The sequence below is a fragment of the Zychaea mexicana genome (assembly GCF_025766255.1).
Source record: "Zychaea mexicana strain RSA 1403 chromosome Unknown BDB00scaffold_15, whole genome shotgun sequence".
NCBI classification, from domain to species: Eukaryota; Fungi; Mucoromycota; class Mucoromycetes; order Mucorales; family Lichtheimiaceae; genus Zychaea; species Zychaea mexicana.
The window spans coordinates 334200-350905 of record NW_026516678.1 but is presented as its reverse complement, the minus strand read 5'-3'; the positions used below and the strand labels follow the sequence as shown (position 1 = coordinate 350905).

Sequence of the window (16706 nt, the reverse complement as noted above, 5' to 3'; positions counted from 1 at the left end):
TTAAGTAAGCGTAAGGTAACAACATCTGTGCGTTACTACTACTGCTGATTTCTCAGCTACAGAAGATATGTATATTGTTCTCTATAGCAGCAGCGACAACGCCTTGTGAACGATCCACGTGTTTGTGCGTGCTGGAATTCTCACGATTCTGCACTAGCATAATATACACACGTCCAAGAATGTATGAGCTAACGAAAACCTGCATACGATGTACAAATAGAGTGCTGACAGGTATATTTATTCTCTCTTTCGCTCTGCTGTCCGAGAAACATCACTGTGTTATCTAACCCAGCAATTTGGTTATTCCCAAAATAGGACCTCACACTACTCCCCTTCAATATTTGAACACCAGATTCCGGCAGTACACGACTCCGTGGAAATATATTGCCCCTATGGCAGTAAACAATGATTTACGGTGAAGTTTTCTTTACTGTCCAACGATGATACTTGTTTCGCATTGTAGAATGCTTTGCAACAAGGTTCGTACGGAAGGTTATCGATTGTAGCTCACATTGAAACTACTGAAAAATTTCATTTTTTTACTGACAAGTTCACGTAACACACTGCTTTAAGCACAAATAACAGCGGCGATCAAGGAGGAGCAATTAAAATAGTTGTGCCGCGGCGCAACAACCGCCGCATAGATTGGCTGACTCACATGGCAAACCTAAAATCAGAGAATAGACAAAAAAGCTGGAGCATCGGCTATGGTGCCTCCGCGGATACCGGCGCGAAAGAAGCAGCAGCAGGAGGAGCAATGACAGCCAACTCGACAAGAAAAAGATATAAAAAGGTCATCAGTCGACAGCGGTACTGAAATTATAGATAGTTAATCATCGCAATGCACAATATGCCTGTTGCTACTTCCACTGCACCTTTCTTTCTAGACGAGCTACCTTATGATGTTTCTCTTATAATACTATCTCATTTGTCGTTACGCGAACGTGTACGCTGCACTCAAGTATCCAAAGCATGGCGATCGCTTGTACTGTACTCTCCTCCCATGTGGCACGAGATTTTCGGATGCAACATCTCACGCGATTTGGCACCATACAAAATTGACGGCCGGGATATTCATAAGATTGACCTGCAGGATCAAGATGATGTTACACTACTAATCAATTTGGGATGCTCGACTATTCAGACCAGTAAGCAGATCATATTTTCCCTTTCTTTGTCTCTCCTCCCTTACTATATCTCTTATACTCGTAAACAAACAGTTCCCTATATCTATCAACCTATTTTTATCACTTTTTTGCTAAAAGCCCGTAATAAATTTACTATATTCTTTTGCTGTCTGATAGTCACTAATGCGTGCTACAATCCGAACCTTCAAGATCTGCTGAACATGTGCGGCCCTACGCTAACTGATTTAGACGTCTTCACTATTGACTGGAACATCGACGACTTTCTTCACACAATATTCACAGCGTGTCCTAATCTCACTCGTTTGAGATGTGTTTGCCGCCGTATGTCACCTCCATCACCATCATCCGACAACCTGCAGCCCAACATCAAGAACAGATCTATTGTCACCTCGACCGGGAAACGTTCACTTTTCGACGCCTATACATCTATACACGAAGCAATGCAACGAGTGACGGATCTAGAACTCTCGGTGCCCTATATTGATACCGATACTTTGAAGCGAATCCTGGCACTATTTGGCAACCTGCGGCACTTATATCTTCGCGAACCTTACCAAAAAGGCGACTTTCTAATGTGGCTCAACTCAATGTTTCCGTCCCTACAAACGATTCGATTCGGCAAAAACTTTTACGAATGCAGTCCGTCCAGGTTTAGCAAGTTACCACCGGGATACAAGGCATTGGCTTATAATGACATGGCTATTGGTCAAGAAGGTGTCGGCACAATGCTGGAAACTCACGGCCGCGATATGGGCGCTTTGCATATGCGAGCAGATCTTGGTTGGTCAATGGCATTCTCTATGGTGCAACGCTTTGTATATTATGGCGCGCCCCATTTACAATCACTTGCTATCCAGAGCCGTCAAATATGTGGTCCTCTAGTTGATCTCGATCATCTCTTACGCCAATTCCCCTGCTTGGAGCAGCTTGTTCTCGAAAACATCAGCTTCATCCAGACGCCATCGAACGATACAGCAACAGCAACAGCAGGTCACAAGCGCCCACTATCATCGTACTTAATCCAAGACACCGTATCAACGCCTCAACCATACTTAACGTTGAAAACAGCCAAGTTTGTCAATTGTAAGGGGCTTGAACCTGCCAAGCTGATGTCCACCATCTGCCGATTTGACTCGTACATGGATTCAGTGTCCTTGGTTGAATCTGGCGACTTGCCGAAATACGTTCTCGACGCCTTGTCAATAAGAGTGGAGTCTTTGGAGCAACTTGTTCTGGGATCCAGGAATTTGAGTGATCGCAATGTGCAACGACTCATAGATAACTGGTCCGTTGGCAAGAAAAAGTTAAAGTCCTTACAAATCACAAGTCTTAGCAAGGATGCTTCACCAGCTGAACTGACACATTTTGCTAAGCAAATATTAACGCAAACACATATCGATATATCCACACCATCACATAACAGCCACTATTAGCACTAGAAATGTTCCTTTTGAATTGTAAATATGCCGCCACCACCATAGGTAATGGCCAAATAAAAAACAATGTATATATATACCCTTTTCATTTATTTATTTATTTTTACACTTGCTTGTGAAAGGCTAGTTATTTCGAAATTTTCCGGTATTCTTCTCTCTGTTATATCACTTTCTGTGCATATTGATACCAAGATATCATGATCAGTCAGCATCACCATCCCTTTCTGCTACTTCCTGCGGCAAACCATCATCCTCTAACAATAACCAGGACAGCATATCAGAATGCTGCAATCTTCACGTATTGTTTGACTGAAATACTTCAGCTTTGAACGAACCTGGTCTTCTGTATAGCGTGATCTCTTGTTGCTTGTAATACCTTCGATTCTCTTCGTCATAGAGCACAAGATTGAGATAGTAACGTACAGAGAATCGTTTATTGATATCTTTTTTTGTTTTAAGTGAAAGATGTTAGGTACTTAATAAAATCACTTGGTTAACCACAGTCATTCTTCTTTTCACTTACCGCGGAACGTTGGCGTAAGATTGTATCCGCCAAGAAACAATCGAATGGGAATCACTTCACCTACACAAACATACATAATGTTCGGTTCCGTCCGTGGGTTAGATCTTAAAATTATGCTACACCAACAGGCGTACACATTCTCAATCTTCTTCAGATATCATACCGCGAACAGGGGCTCCGTCCATTATTTCAAATTTGCTGACAGTTTCGCTCTCGTTGTAAGTATTGGGTGCTGATTTTATGTTGAGCAGTTACTGACCATATTCAACAAAATTGAAATAAAAGGAAAATGCAGATTTATATGTAATTACCAAATCCAGTTGTCTCCCTTCGAACAATACATAGCTCCATATGTTTGATCTTGATACGCACGAGTAAGAAGAATATTTTGCCGACAATGACATCTTTAAGATGATACCTATAGCATATATTAAATGTGATGAGTATCTCTCCAATGATGCGTTGTTGATAAAATCATCAAATGATGCCACGATGCACAACAAGCTCTCTTCTAACATGCCGACATGCCGAAAACCAGAAAGATATGTAAAGCATCATACGTTGACTTGTTGTACTCAAACTCAATATGCAGACAATCCTCAATACCGACTTCCATCTTGATCGAGTGCGCTATTACTTCCTTGGGTTGATGATAAGATCGCACCAAAATGTCCGCTTCCTGGACCAAGTTTCCCATGCGTCTTGCAACAATCACTCGAACAAAATATCTATTAGTCTCAATCATACACATTTGGATAAGTTAAGATTTTTAAGAGAAGTGCTTGCTCACTTGTATGCATCCGGTCTACCGGTCGTGTTACCACTTTTTTCCTCACTGCGCTTACCGTAACTGTACGTTGATCCCATAGTAACACTCATATTGCTTCTCGACGTTACTAAATTTAAACTCCATGGTCGGCTTTAACGCTTCACCTGGTGCCGCCAGTTCCTGCGACAAGCAGAGAAATTCTTTACTTTGCGACGAATCGTTGAAGACGACTATGTACGGCAACAGACGTGCCAGTCAGAGCAAATAAATAAAAAAACACACACTTGTTGCACCGTCTTGCCAATATATCCTTCCATATCCCAATTTACCAATGCTGCCAACACATTCAACTCGAATGCCGCTATGTTCCAATCGTTTACCATGACCGACCTTGATCTTGACCTTTCCAGAAGAGGGCGTAGCTTCTTTAGGGATCTTGGTAATGATGAGAGAAGCGTACAATGTCATATTTTACCTCGCCTTTTACGGGCTCACGATCAAAGTAGAGTTGGAGCCTTTCGCGTGGCTGCGACCTGTTGACGGCCATGTCAAAGCCTTTGCGTTGTTCTGTATCCGTCAGGTGGATTTTTATATCCGCTGGTGCCGAGAAGCCAAAAAGCGACTTTTTTCATCCAAGATATTCAGAATATCGAAAGGTAAACCATTTATTTAAGACGCGCTTAGGAAAGGGCTATTATGGTACTTACTGCTACAGACATGAAACGCTGTCGAAAAGTAAAAGATAAAGAAGTAAAAAAAAAGAGGACCCACAGTCATCCCCCCCCCTGAATTGATTTGTATGTATCAGCTCTGCTGATGCATTGTTTGGATGGCCACAATAAAAAGCGTACCATCCTCGCGGTACGAAATAGTTGTGCTTTTACTCTGACGGTATGATTGAGCACTGCTTTCTTCCTATCCTAAGCAGCTTACGTTGGAGAGTCCATCTTATCCCAGCAAAAGAGAAAAGGTGACCTTGCAAGCATATTATTTTGCTGATGGCGGAAACTTAGTTCCAACATAATCAGCACTTGCGTGGGTATGACAGCTTTCAATGATTTACTGTTATTTTATACGGACTACAACTTGCTTGGTGACCAATCAAAGGCCACCAAGGCTGTCAGACGTTAATGCAGCATATCCTTCACGTAGGCTCTCCACGCACTTGATTGTAAGAGCGCAACTCGTCTACCACTGCACTCGGCAACCTCCGTCCTCCGAAGCCAAAATCTGTATTTTCCTTATTAAGAAGGCAGTCGCGTCATGCAGGTCAAAGCCGATTCGCCAGAAAAGGAGGAGCTGACTCGTCCTTTCATCAAAGAAACCCAATGTTTCACTTTTCCAGGGCCGCCACTGCTCGTTGTCGACCATTGCTTCTCAGGACTTTCACTAATTCAACCACCATGGGCAAAGGCTTCACTCCAGCTGCACGTGTCTCCAAATTTGAAAAAGACGGTAATATATTGTTTGGCTGGCTACAGAACAAGTGGGCGAACGAAACGGTAGCAAAGCGAAGAGAGAGTACTAAATATCAAGCTCCTCCTTGTTTCTATTAGTTTGGTCTATCTTTACACCATTGGCTGCTGAAACCAAGGCCATAAACCTGGGCCAAGGTTACATGAAGTACGCTTTTGAAATTACTAGTTGTCCAAGGAATGGACTATGTGTTTTAGTAAGCTTACTTATATTGTAACTTTTAGCTTTGGTCCCCCCGAGGCAGTTCAAAACGCGGCCAAAGAGGCTATCGAAACCGTCGAGTCCAACCAGTACAGTCATCCCAAGGGCCGTCTTCGCTTGCGCAATGCCATTGCTGCTTCGTATGAGCCAGAGTACAATCGTAAACTCAATCCCGAAACCGAGATTCTGGTTACCGCCGGTGCAAACGAAGGTATTTCACATTTTTAAAAAAATAGCTGCAATAGCAGTAGTGTTAACCAAGGAAATTTAGCCATGTATGCCACGTTTGCCGGTTACTTGGATGAAGGGGCCGAAGTGATCTGCATCGAGCCATTCTTTGACCAATATATCGTGAGTTCAACATGGGAGAAGATGCGGGCAATGGATCTATGAGGCGATTTATTGATTAGATTTTGGCTTTTCTATCACATAAAAAGTCCAATATTACAATGAACGGAGGAAAACCGGTCTTTGTACCACTTCGCGCTCCTGACAGTGCCAAAACCAGCACCATCTCATCGCATGAATGGAAACTGGATATTGACGAACTTCGATCCAAGGTGACAGATAAAACCAAGATGATCGTCATCAACACCCCTCACAACCCTGTCGGCAAGGTCTTTGACGAAGAGGAATTGTTGGCCATCGGCAAAGTTGCCGAGGATAACGATTTGATCATTTTGTCGGATGAAGTGGTAAGTTTGGTGATAAAATAACTGAGATTGGGCTGATCTAAGGCAAAGTGATTAAAGAAGTGCCAAAGTGAACAAGAGATGTTAATCTCAGGGCATGTTTCCTGTCTACTCCTGTAATTAGTATGATCGTCTCTACTATCCTCCTCTCAAGAAGTTCCCTCGCATCGCCACCTTGGGTAATCTCTGGGAGCGCACATTGACTGTATGCTCGGGTGGCAAAAGCTTTGCTGCCACCGGCTGGCGTGTTGGCTGGCTGATCGGCCCTGAACATCTCGTCAAGTACTCGTTTGCTGCCCAAACTCGCGTCGTCTTCTCTGTCAACTCGCCATGCCAAGAAGCCGTCGCTGCTGGTTTGGAGGCTTCCTTGACCCAACCCATCTTCCAAGATCAAGTGGCAGCCTATCTCAAGAAACGCGAGATCTTAGCCAAAGTGTTTGATGAACTCGAGTTGCCTTACACCGTACCTGAAGGTGCTTACTATATCCTTGTCAACACCGATAAGATTGACATACCTAAGGATTATCAGTTCCCCGAAGAGCTGGATTCGCGAGGAGCTGATTTCAAGACGTGCTATTGGTTGACCAAGGAGATTGGCGTAGCTGCTATCCCGCCTTCAGAGTTCTACTCCAAGGAGCACTGGTATTTGGCAAAGGATTTTGCCCGTTTTGCTTTCTGCAAGACAGACGATGTTTTACTCCAGGCTGTCGAACGTTTACGTGGACTGAAGCAGTACATTAAGAAGTAAAAAATAATAATAGTGTATCTGTAAAAGAATATAGACATTGTGTTTTGTTTGTTTTAATGCACATTTTAGTGTTTCATTTGACGTTTGCTGTTGTTTATTCGTATTAACAAGGTTTGGAACAGAGATAAACAAGGAGTTGCGTATTAGTGGCCGCCCAAAAGAGGAGCACGCTCGCCAACTCGGTTTGCTAAGCGGCTGAAGCGGCTGTTGATTCTTTCCAGCCAGTTGGGAATCAATGCGCGTGCAACGGCACTGACGAGAATACCGACCACAATGAGCGAAACAACATGGGGTGTGCCTGTCAAGAAAACAGCTGCATCCAGCAAGATCCTATCCATCATCGATCAGAATAAGCGATGAAACACTCAATAGCCCCTCCTCCCTGAAAACCCGTTTTTGTCTTACCATGCAGTTGTCAAAGCATAGACCCAATCGTGTCGATGGGAGTAATCGACAAGGTGCAGCGCGACAAATCCGATAAGGATAATGATGACCGTAAGAACCTAACATATCAAGCATGTGTTAAGCCAGGGAAAAAGAAGACACGCGAGCTTTATACATTGCACAACACCCAGTAATATGGCTCCTTCCTCCTTCGCTTCCGAAAGTTTCCTTACCACCGGGTGGTTCTTGGTCTTTTCGCTAAATTGGAAGATTTGCCAGATGCTCATAAAGAAGGAGGCGGCAGTATAAATCGAGAACGGAGAATTAACAAATAACATGTCCGTTTTGTTGCGAGGAGGATAGTCGCGCAAGCGATGGTACACAAAGAAAAGCGTTGCCAGTTGCCATAGCAGACCCACAAAGGCAAAGATGTTGAGATGGAAGAACTGGTGGTGTCGTAAACGTAGAATCACATTGGATGGTCATGTTAGTATACCATGTTATAAGTTTGTAACGTCACCAATAACAACAAACATAGCAATAATCTTATTCAACTCTCCCTCTTTCCAACGGTTTCAAGTCGCTTCCAGAAAGAAGTGCGAGATGGAAAAGCCCGCATCCCCTTCAAGAAAAGCTTACCCAGAGAATGGAAACGCCACTATTCAACGCTGCGATCAACAAGTACCAAAATCCGATCGCTTCGAAAGCATCTGTTCATGAAAATAACGCAATGTGACGTTTTAGCCCACAGCTACGAAACATACACATGCATGTACGTTGCTCGGGAAAGGTGCATGACAACGACAATAAAAACTTACCCTTGGGAGCCTTGGGGAACCACTGGTAGATGGTCATACCGATAAGCAACAGCTGTAAGAGACCGATTAGGATGATGATAAAGTCGCGTCCATGGAAACCATATTCGTGGTCAATAAACCTGCATAGATCGAGGCTTTCAGTTAGAGTGTCGCTCTGGTGTTGCTATTGTCGTGCCAATAAGAGCGCCAAAATTGAAAAAAAGGGCTTTTTTAAAGTCGGTCGCTTTGATATTACCAGTTAGAGTAACTGAAACCCTGAAAGCCGAGAAGCAGCAATGTGCCCAAGGTGTTTGCGAGCTTGATTTTAATGTCGAGATTCGCCATTCAATAATTTAGGAAAGAAGGAAGAAAGGGTGCGCGAAAAAACGTCTCCGGGCCAGCTGGGAAAATTGTATCGGGATCATGCATCCATGTTTCCAAAAGCGGCTGAGTCTTTCTCAATGCAGTTTGTTCTGCGTTTGAAACCGTGTAGACGACAGGTTGTTGATGTAATTGTTATGACTTACTAGGCAACCAACAGCTTCGTCGGTAGAGACCAGTGCATGTGCTTCACTGTGTGCATTTAATATGCACACACTAAAGCATATGGTCATTTGTGTGTAACAAAGACTTATTGTCCGTGGAGATTAGACTGGAATACCATTCCCGCGAGGTTTTGCCGTACAAATATCTGTCTGCCTCTCCAGCAACAATACTAGATCGTGGCCTTACTCAGTGACCTACTCAGTAATTGACAATTAGGTATACAGTCTAAAACGAGTGAATACTGCTACAGCCGTATATAGAAATTTTATGCTGCTGCCTATTATGCTATAATTATTGATTATTGTACAAGTAAATTCTTTCTGAAGGTCCTTGCCATGGTAGCCGTCGCCTATACTGTACTCTTTTTACTAGCCATATGAGTAGAGTATATAGTACTGCTTAGACTATAATCGAGTAAGTATCCCACACACAGCCATAGTCATTTGAGGACTTTATACCAGATGATGTGACTCTTTTATTTCATTCTCTGATAGCCATGCTATACTACCAGCCAATAAATTCTCGGCTCCAAAGAAACTCTCGAAGAGAAATATGATGATGGTCTGTTAATCGTCAACAGGGCGTGTTTACTTGTCTGTCAATTTAGCAATGCAGTGATGCCTGTTGCCGGTTATATAGCGATTGATGATATCACTACTGCACGAGTCCAATTGGTCACGCCTAGGAGAAGAAGCTCTCAGGATATCATTACTACTGCTTCTTTGCTCTTACAAGTTTTGGGACTTTTAATCACATGTACACTATTATTATTGATATATTCTATCCTCTAGTACGAGCCTTTAAAAGGTAAAGCCTCATCAAAGTACAGTATCTACAAAGATTCGAGACCACCTTGTCTCTTCATGAAAACAACTGATTGTATTCTTTACGACTATAGTAAATTGTTAAGAAAGAGATGTAACAGAAGTATGGTATTACCATACCAGGAGATTAATGGTCTATTTGCTATACCACACGTATAGGTGAAACAAACCAACTTGGAATGGATTAATGCTGTGTGATTCCACCGATCCTTGACCAAAAAGAAATTAAAAGACTTTACGTTTAAATGCTTTTGCAACAGACGGGGTCGAAAGCGCTTCGTTGTTGCAAATGTACGGTAGTCACTGCTTTCGTCCGATAGTACACCATGTGCATAGTTTGCTGTCGGCTATATGGGCAATGTTATAGTTCGATGAAGTGCAGTGCTTCAATGAGCATGTTGTAATTTGTATATCATGCGAGCCTATCATGTCCTTGTTTGATATCTCAATTTTTCTTAAAAAAAGCACTCTGCAGTGAAAGGAGCAAGCTGTCTGATACATTAGCATCATTTACACCTAGCGACATTGATTATAATAAAGTAAACAATGTGAATACCGTGAAGAGGATACTGAGGTCAAAGAGTTAATACCCAAAAACCACATCATCAGCGTATCGTTATCGTTTCTGACAACAAGATGGAAAGTAAAGACTAAGTGGTCTACTAGCGTCTAGACCTACACACTACATATAACACTTTATACAATGTGAGTGCTCAGCAATGGATCAGCAAGTAAAGGTTATCCAGTTACAACGAGCCATTTATATGAATTTGCGAGTTGTCAGTACGGGCATTGACTCCAAGGAAGTGGATCATGCAACCGACAAGGACTGTATTGCTGGTTTCAGAATTTCTTTTTTCTAAAAAAAGTAGGCTGAAGGGGAGTTTCTGTTCGGGCACTTTGAAACAGCTTTTTTTTTAACATTCAAGCGCATGGATTCAGCGCGTGAATGCTCGGACGACGGAGGAGCAGTGGATCGCAAACAGTTACCACCGGCCCACAATGGTAGAGGCGAGGCTATAAAAACACGACGACTTTCCGATTCTCACATATTTGATACCTCGCCTCGACACACCAACCATAATGACGACACCAACGGCAGCAACGGCAACCATGATACAATGGCTGCAACTACTCGAGTTCAACAACCTGTTAATCGCCGTAGACCTTCTCACCTCTCCTCTGTGCCTAGTCGCTCAATTACTCAACAAGAGTTTCCTCTTGGATCGCTAGCATGGCAACAGCAACGCCAACGACCTCATCGTTATACACCCACGCCAGGTGCAGCTGCAGCAGCAGCAGTGGCGGCAGCACAGCAACAGCAACAGATAGCAACAGTAACTGCGTCACCTACAAAGTCTTCGTCACAATCCCAGGAAGATACCTTTTACCGTACGTTAGAGATAAGGGTACACCATTCCGTGGGCAGTATGAGTATCAGCCCTTCATGCAGAGATATTGTCCTTGCAGGGTAAGCTTGCATAGATTTATTCTCCATACGCATATATATTGAGCAATGGAACTAGGCAATACTAAGATGAAGTATCATTATTGCTTTTAGTCGGCAGGGTCTGTTGATAATTGATCTGGAGGATCCATGGGTGCTGCCGCGTATTCTTACGCATTTAAGCAAATGGGAAGTGGCAGATGTTCAGTGGAGTCCCTATGTGTCGCGTGAATCTTGGGTTGCATCCACAGTAAGTGATTTAGGAAACGACGATGACATGGATATTTTTTTAGGCGTCTCAAGTATTACGTGCTTATATACTGCAAAATGTGAAATCCATCCAGTCAAATCAAAAGCTCCTGGTTTGGAATTTGAACTACTCAGGATCTCATGCTATCGAAAACGTCCTCCATGCACATTCGCGTGCAATTTCGGATATCAATTGGTCACCTCATCATCCAGATATGCTTGCTACTTGCTCGGTTGATACATATGTGCATATATGGGACCTGAGATGTGCTGGTCAGAGCAGGGATGATCCAAGTGGACAGCCTTTACGACCAGCAAATTCGTTTACATCTTGGAATGGTACGTTCGAATTAATACTTTAATAAATGAACGGAGTGTTGGTACAGATGATGCTAATTAGATTATGCAGCTGCCACAACTCAGGTTAAATATAACCGTAAAAGCGAATATTTGCTGGCATCGGCTCATGACAAGGATGTGAAGATCTGGGATATTCGGGTTTGTTATCACTGATTTTGCTTCGGCTTGTCTATCATAAATACCATCGTATTCTTGGGCTGAACTAATGTTGCTTTTGAATGAATATAGAAAGGTGCAATCCCAGTGACTACTATTCAAGCTCATACTAAAAAAATCTATGGTATTGATTGGAGTCGGCAGAATGATCACGATATTGTTACTTGCAGTTTAGATCACCTTGTCAAAGTATGTATAATTGTAATTGAGTTTGTTTATTGTTTAAATGATATTTTAACTTTGGTTTTCTTTATTTAGTATTGGAACATTCATACACCAGAACAAGAAGAAGAATCCATCATGACCAACTCGCCTGTATGGCGTGCAAGGAATTCGCCTTTCGGTAACGGTGTCCTTACGATGCCTCAACGCACTGAAACGACACTCTATTTGTACAACAGAGACACGCCTACTACTCCAGTTCACCGATTTGAAGGACATTGTGATACGGTCAAAGAGTTCGTGTGGCGGTGGAAAGGCGGCAATGGCTCAGATGGTGGTAAGCTTTCTATTACAATGAAAGAGAGACAAAGTGATACGCTTTTTTTAAAGTGGCATTTACTTAGATGATCGAGAGTTCCAGTTGGTGACATGGTCCAAAGATCAATATCTTCGACTTTGGCCTATTACTGAAGACATCATGAAGGTTAGTACGAGAATATTTCAGAAAGGATTACTATGCTGCTGCTTCCGGAATACTCAACATAATATTTTTTGTCATAGTCTGTTGGCCATAACTTCAGTAGCAAAAAGACAACTTATCGTGTACCTGCTTCTGCTGTTCGTCCTGATGGAACCGTGCAATCTCGAACATTCCAAAGAATACCTGATGAAGTTGAACCCTTGAATGGTCAGCTGACATCATCCTTGTCAGGTCCTGGATCACGAAAAGACGGCAGCGAACCCATGTCAGCAATGAGTCTGTTTCGACCGGGTGGTATTAGGGCTGGAACAACAGGCATCTCTTCTGGTGGCTATGATACCACGGCAAATGCGTATCATGAGCAAAAGTACGCTATCAACCCGTTGCTATGGATGCAAAACGTCAAAACTGTTGGACCACCAACCACTGAGCTGCGGCGCGCGGCCACGACTGAAGCCACTTATCCGACCGTGGCGGAGGAAATGTCAACTGTATTAAGCAAGTATGCTAGTGCAGGTGTTAAAACGGAAAAGGTAACCAACAAGAGCATTCTACTTATTTGAAGTAATAAGGGATTTCAGTTAAATCATGTTGAAACATGTTGGTTTTAATAGGTAAACGGCGCCTCGCGTACCTGCACTATTACTCTGCATGGCCCGTGGTCAGATACCGGAAGCACATTTGTCCGCATTACAATCCGCTTCAGTGCGCAATATCCAGATAATAGTCCCCCCGAGTTTGATATTCAAAAAAATAGCATGATGTCTATCTTTTATCGTGCCCATATGTCACAAGAGCTGAACGCTTTGGCAGCAAGTTATACATCCCAGAAGCGATGGTGCCTCGAAGCATGCATTCGATGCTTGCTTGGAGAAAATCCACAAGATGACGCCGATTTAGCTTTAGAAAAGGGCAAGGAGGACATTTTTGGAAATGGAAATCAAACAGGCAACTACTGGAACGGATCTGGTACTGGTGTAGACAATGGTGACTCTGATGACGAGATATTCGCCGGTCCGCCATTCATGGGAGGCGTCAGTGGTGGATATGGCATGGCAGGCAAACGCGTGAGCGTGCAGAGTGAAAAAGGTATCGTCGTGGATATGTCTTCCAAACAAACCGCAGACGAAAAAGTACCATTTCCTCGCCTTTGCGGTGGTGTCTTTTCTGGAAGTGGTAAGTCGCTTCTTACTGATTTATTCTTGCATCACAAAGTATGTAGATACTATATTCACTGCTTGGGCTTTTGTAATGTAGGACAACTCGTATGCTTCTTTTCAACGTTACGTGTACGTGATTCCAATCGTGCAAGCCAAAAAGACGCCGCTGAAAAGCAAGAGGCTCGACAGGGCACGAGCCCGACCAGCAATGCAAGCAACACTGAATATTTCGAGAATACGTACAGCGATTTCTACAAGCATCCACGTACATATGAACAATTTGAAGAATACAAGGAAATTGCAGCAATGTCACGGCAAGGGCGAAATGCGACCGTGCTTGTCGGTGGCACAGGCGGTGCCTTTGGCGAGTATGCCTACGATGATGATCCGGATGATATAGACGATGGGTTAACAACGATGACCTCGCTATATTTCAAACCAGATGTATGCCGTATGGATGTTGCTGCTATTATATACGAAAATATAATACTGATACTTTACTTTATTCATATAGAGTTTTGCATTGGCGGGATCCATATCGAACAACGGCAATCTTTTATACCGTAATCCAAAAACAGATCGCATTACATATAATGTTCTACTTGTCGATCTGAAAAGAATACTACCCTACGACGCTGATTTGGCTAAAGAATACATGTTAGTATTAACTAAAAGAATAACCAGTGTATATGAATGGTCTGTAAACGCATCCAGAAAATTGAATATTGATCTCTTCACTACAATTTATAGCTTGACTTTGGGAGATCCAGTTGCAGCCTGCACGCATAACGCTGTCGTGTGTCGAAATCATGATCGATCAGACTTATCAAAGGTTTGGTCTTTGGCATCCGAAATCGTCAAGCAATGTATCCCGTTGGATAAAGAACAAGGATGGGCTCCCGAACAGACTGAGATTTTCCAAACGGACGACAAAACCTTGCATGACATTAGAAAGATACTGTACGGACCAGCAACACAACGGACAAAGAAATCGAGCAAGCGGATACCAAAGAAACGACGTGTCAAATGGGGACTGCATCCATTAGGAAGGAAGCTTATCAATAACTTGTAAGTGGTGGCAGAGCAGGATCACACCAAATGTGCAGGAGCATATACTTACTATCATATGTAGGTTGCAGCATTTCATGAGTATTGGTGATATTCAAACTGCTGCTATGCTCTCCTGTATATTCCACAACAGTAATACCCAAGTGTCGCCATCCACACGCAAGGTAAATTAACTGACTGCTTACTCCTGCTATCAGTAAAAATATGTATTGCTATCGGTGAAATGTGGTTTAACTCCATAATCATTCTAGAACGGACTTTCAGATCACACTGTTATGTCAAATGGGAACATTGACTCATCAAATATACGAGCACAATCTCTGGTGAGAACTGGATCAGGGCCTGTTGCAGTGCTTCCTGGATCGCCAGATCGTATCACGACTTCACAATTGAGCGCGTCGTATGGAACACGAGGCGTGAACTTTCTATCCTATTTTTGGGATACTGACCGGCATACTCCACCTGGCGAAAAGTCTGCGACAGAGAGTATGCATGAATCATCGACCGCTGGCTACGCCAAACGTATCACTCGACCCTTCACAAGCACCTTGACCCAACAAAAGATACCTAGTAATACTGCCCCGGGCTTACGCAATTTATCTACCCAACCATTGACCCCACCTGCCACCATGACAACCGCCACTGCTGCCATAACAACACCGCCACCTTTTACTCCTCCTGCATCTTCATCTCAAGCCGTCGTTTCCGACAAAGAAGGGAAGCTTGTTTATACGGATGAAATGACGATTGAGTTTACGAATTTGGAAACGTATGATGGCGACAAGGCTCTTTCTTACAATAATGACGTATCACTGCTCGATCCAAAAGACATTGCTAAGCTCGATGTCTTACGACTCAACTATGCGGATATGCTGTATCGTTGGGGCTTACTTGAAAAACGGGCCGAAATTCTCAAATTCCTGAGTCGGCCACCTTTTCCTGCAACAGAACGAACAATGCAGGTTCAAATACGATGCTATATTTGTGGGTCTGAAATTGCTGGACGAGATCGGATCTGCTATTCCTGCCGAAAGCTGCGCAATCAAATTCGATGTAGCATATGTCACGTACTGGTCAAGGGTATTCTCAATTTTTGCAGCAAATGCGGGCATGGTGGACACAGCCAGCATATCAAGGATTGGTTTTCACAACACAAAATTTGCCCGACGGGCTGCGGGTGTGTTTGTCTCATCGACTCCTCATCATAGTAGCAAATCTGAAAAGAAAAGCCTTTCCACTCTACTTCTTATATTTATTCGATATCTCTATACGATTCTGTACATAAACGACACCTTTTCCATCAATTACTGATTAGAAATAGTAAAAAGTTCTTCTCCCCGTAAACATGGTAAAAAGTATCATTGAATGGGGTTTCCGTTCGAAAGACAAATTTGATAATCAATCATTTGATAATTGAAGTGAGGGATAGCACAGAGTAAAGGCGGTTATCAGGATAATAATAGCGACAAAATGAACGTAGAGGACAATACATACAAACTAGAGATCATATATAAAAGGAGAATGTATGTAGTAAAATCAAAACAAAGTATGAGAAACCCACGGCTCTTTCGTCAGAACAATTTTGGAACAGAATTTCCTCCAGGCAAACGAGACGTGAGATATGATACACAGGAAAGAATTGCACTATAGCAATTCTCAACACAACAGATATGCTGTCGCTGTTTCAACAAAGACAACTGACAGATTTGACAGGTTTGTCAGGCGCGCTGGCTATCTCTCCATAGATGCAAAGCATCATCAATTCTTGAAAGATGAACTGAGCGTTATATGTTTCCCTTTAAGGCAACAGTAATGTCACTGTTATACGTGTCTCATATACAAATGTTTCTAGCTTTAGGAACAATGAATTGGAAATATGATATATATGGATCTAGTTCTTGAGTTTTTCCCTTTTATATTCTGCAATTATAGGTTCAAAGTATAAGCAGTGTTTCCCATTATGTAGTTTACTTTAGTTTTATGTATTAAATGAACTCAAATGGATAAGTGTGTGTACAGGTTGTTGGGCTGTTAGACTTATGATACAATGGTGTGTTGAGAGGGTACTTTGCGTAAGTA

General features: G+C 42.8%; 5 protein-coding genes across 5 annotated transcripts; 3 read left to right on the top strand and 2 right to left on the bottom strand.

The window, feature by feature from the left end:
- The first annotated feature begins 843 nt into the window (after positions 1-843).
- On the top strand, positions 844-2592 carry BDB00DRAFT_141701 (uncharacterized protein). The gene is made up of 2 exons (XM_053116225.1): positions 844-1148; positions 1305-2592. The coding sequence occupies exons 1-2, from the start codon at positions 851-853 to the stop codon at positions 2579-2581; spliced, it is 1575 nt and encodes a 524-aa protein (XP_052982561.1). The 5' UTR covers positions 844-850; the 3' UTR covers positions 2582-2592.
- Positions 2593-2663: 71 nt separating this feature from the next.
- Positions 2664-4613, bottom strand: BDB00DRAFT_809838 (vacuolar protein sorting-associated protein 26-domain-containing protein). The gene is made up of 10 exons (XM_053122515.1): positions 4584-4613; positions 4352-4498; positions 4206-4278; positions 3953-4106; positions 3668-3835; positions 3419-3525; positions 3271-3339; positions 3108-3167; positions 2920-3027; positions 2664-2838 (listed from the first exon to the last, which is right to left on the bottom strand). Exons 1-10 carry the CDS (start codon positions 4593-4595, stop codon positions 2786-2788), a joined length of 951 nt encoding a protein of 316 aa, XP_052982560.1. The 5' UTR covers positions 4596-4613; the 3' UTR covers positions 2664-2785.
- Positions 4614-4872: 259 nt separating this feature from the next.
- BDB00DRAFT_809829 (pyridoxal phosphate-dependent transferase) lies at positions 4873-7033 on the top strand. Its single transcript, XM_053122514.1, has 6 exons — positions 4873-5331; positions 5433-5499; positions 5577-5764; positions 5825-5904; positions 5991-6248; positions 6370-7033. The coding sequence occupies exons 1-6, from the start codon at positions 5205-5207 to the stop codon at positions 6991-6993; spliced, it is 1344 nt and encodes a 447-aa protein (XP_052982559.1). The 5' UTR covers positions 4873-5204; the 3' UTR covers positions 6994-7033.
- BDB00DRAFT_809825 (uncharacterized protein) lies at positions 7034-8542 on the bottom strand. The gene is made up of 6 exons (XM_053122513.1): positions 8431-8542; positions 8196-8314; positions 8017-8087; positions 7611-7823; positions 7399-7496; positions 7034-7323 (listed from the first exon to the last, which is right to left on the bottom strand). The coding sequence occupies exons 1-6, from the start codon at positions 8517-8519 to the stop codon at positions 7137-7139; spliced, it is 777 nt and encodes a 258-aa protein (XP_052982558.1). The 5' UTR covers positions 8520-8542; the 3' UTR covers positions 7034-7136.
- A 2432-nt stretch (positions 8543-10974) lies between these two features.
- On the top strand, positions 10975-15835 carry BDB00DRAFT_882110 (uncharacterized protein; the record flags this gene model as incomplete). The annotated part of the gene is made up of 15 exons (XM_053128125.1): positions 10975-11015; positions 11106-11241; positions 11336-11579; positions 11650-11738; positions 11829-11915; positions 12015-12255; positions 12323-12402; positions 12480-12693; positions 12715-12932; positions 13014-13575; positions 13657-14003; positions 14074-14216; positions 14310-14580; positions 14699-14791; positions 14879-15835. The coding sequence occupies 15 exons, from the start codon at positions 10975-10977 to the stop codon at positions 15833-15835; spliced, it is 3723 nt and encodes a 1240-aa protein (XP_052982557.1).
- Positions 15836-16706: the final 871 nt, after the last annotated feature.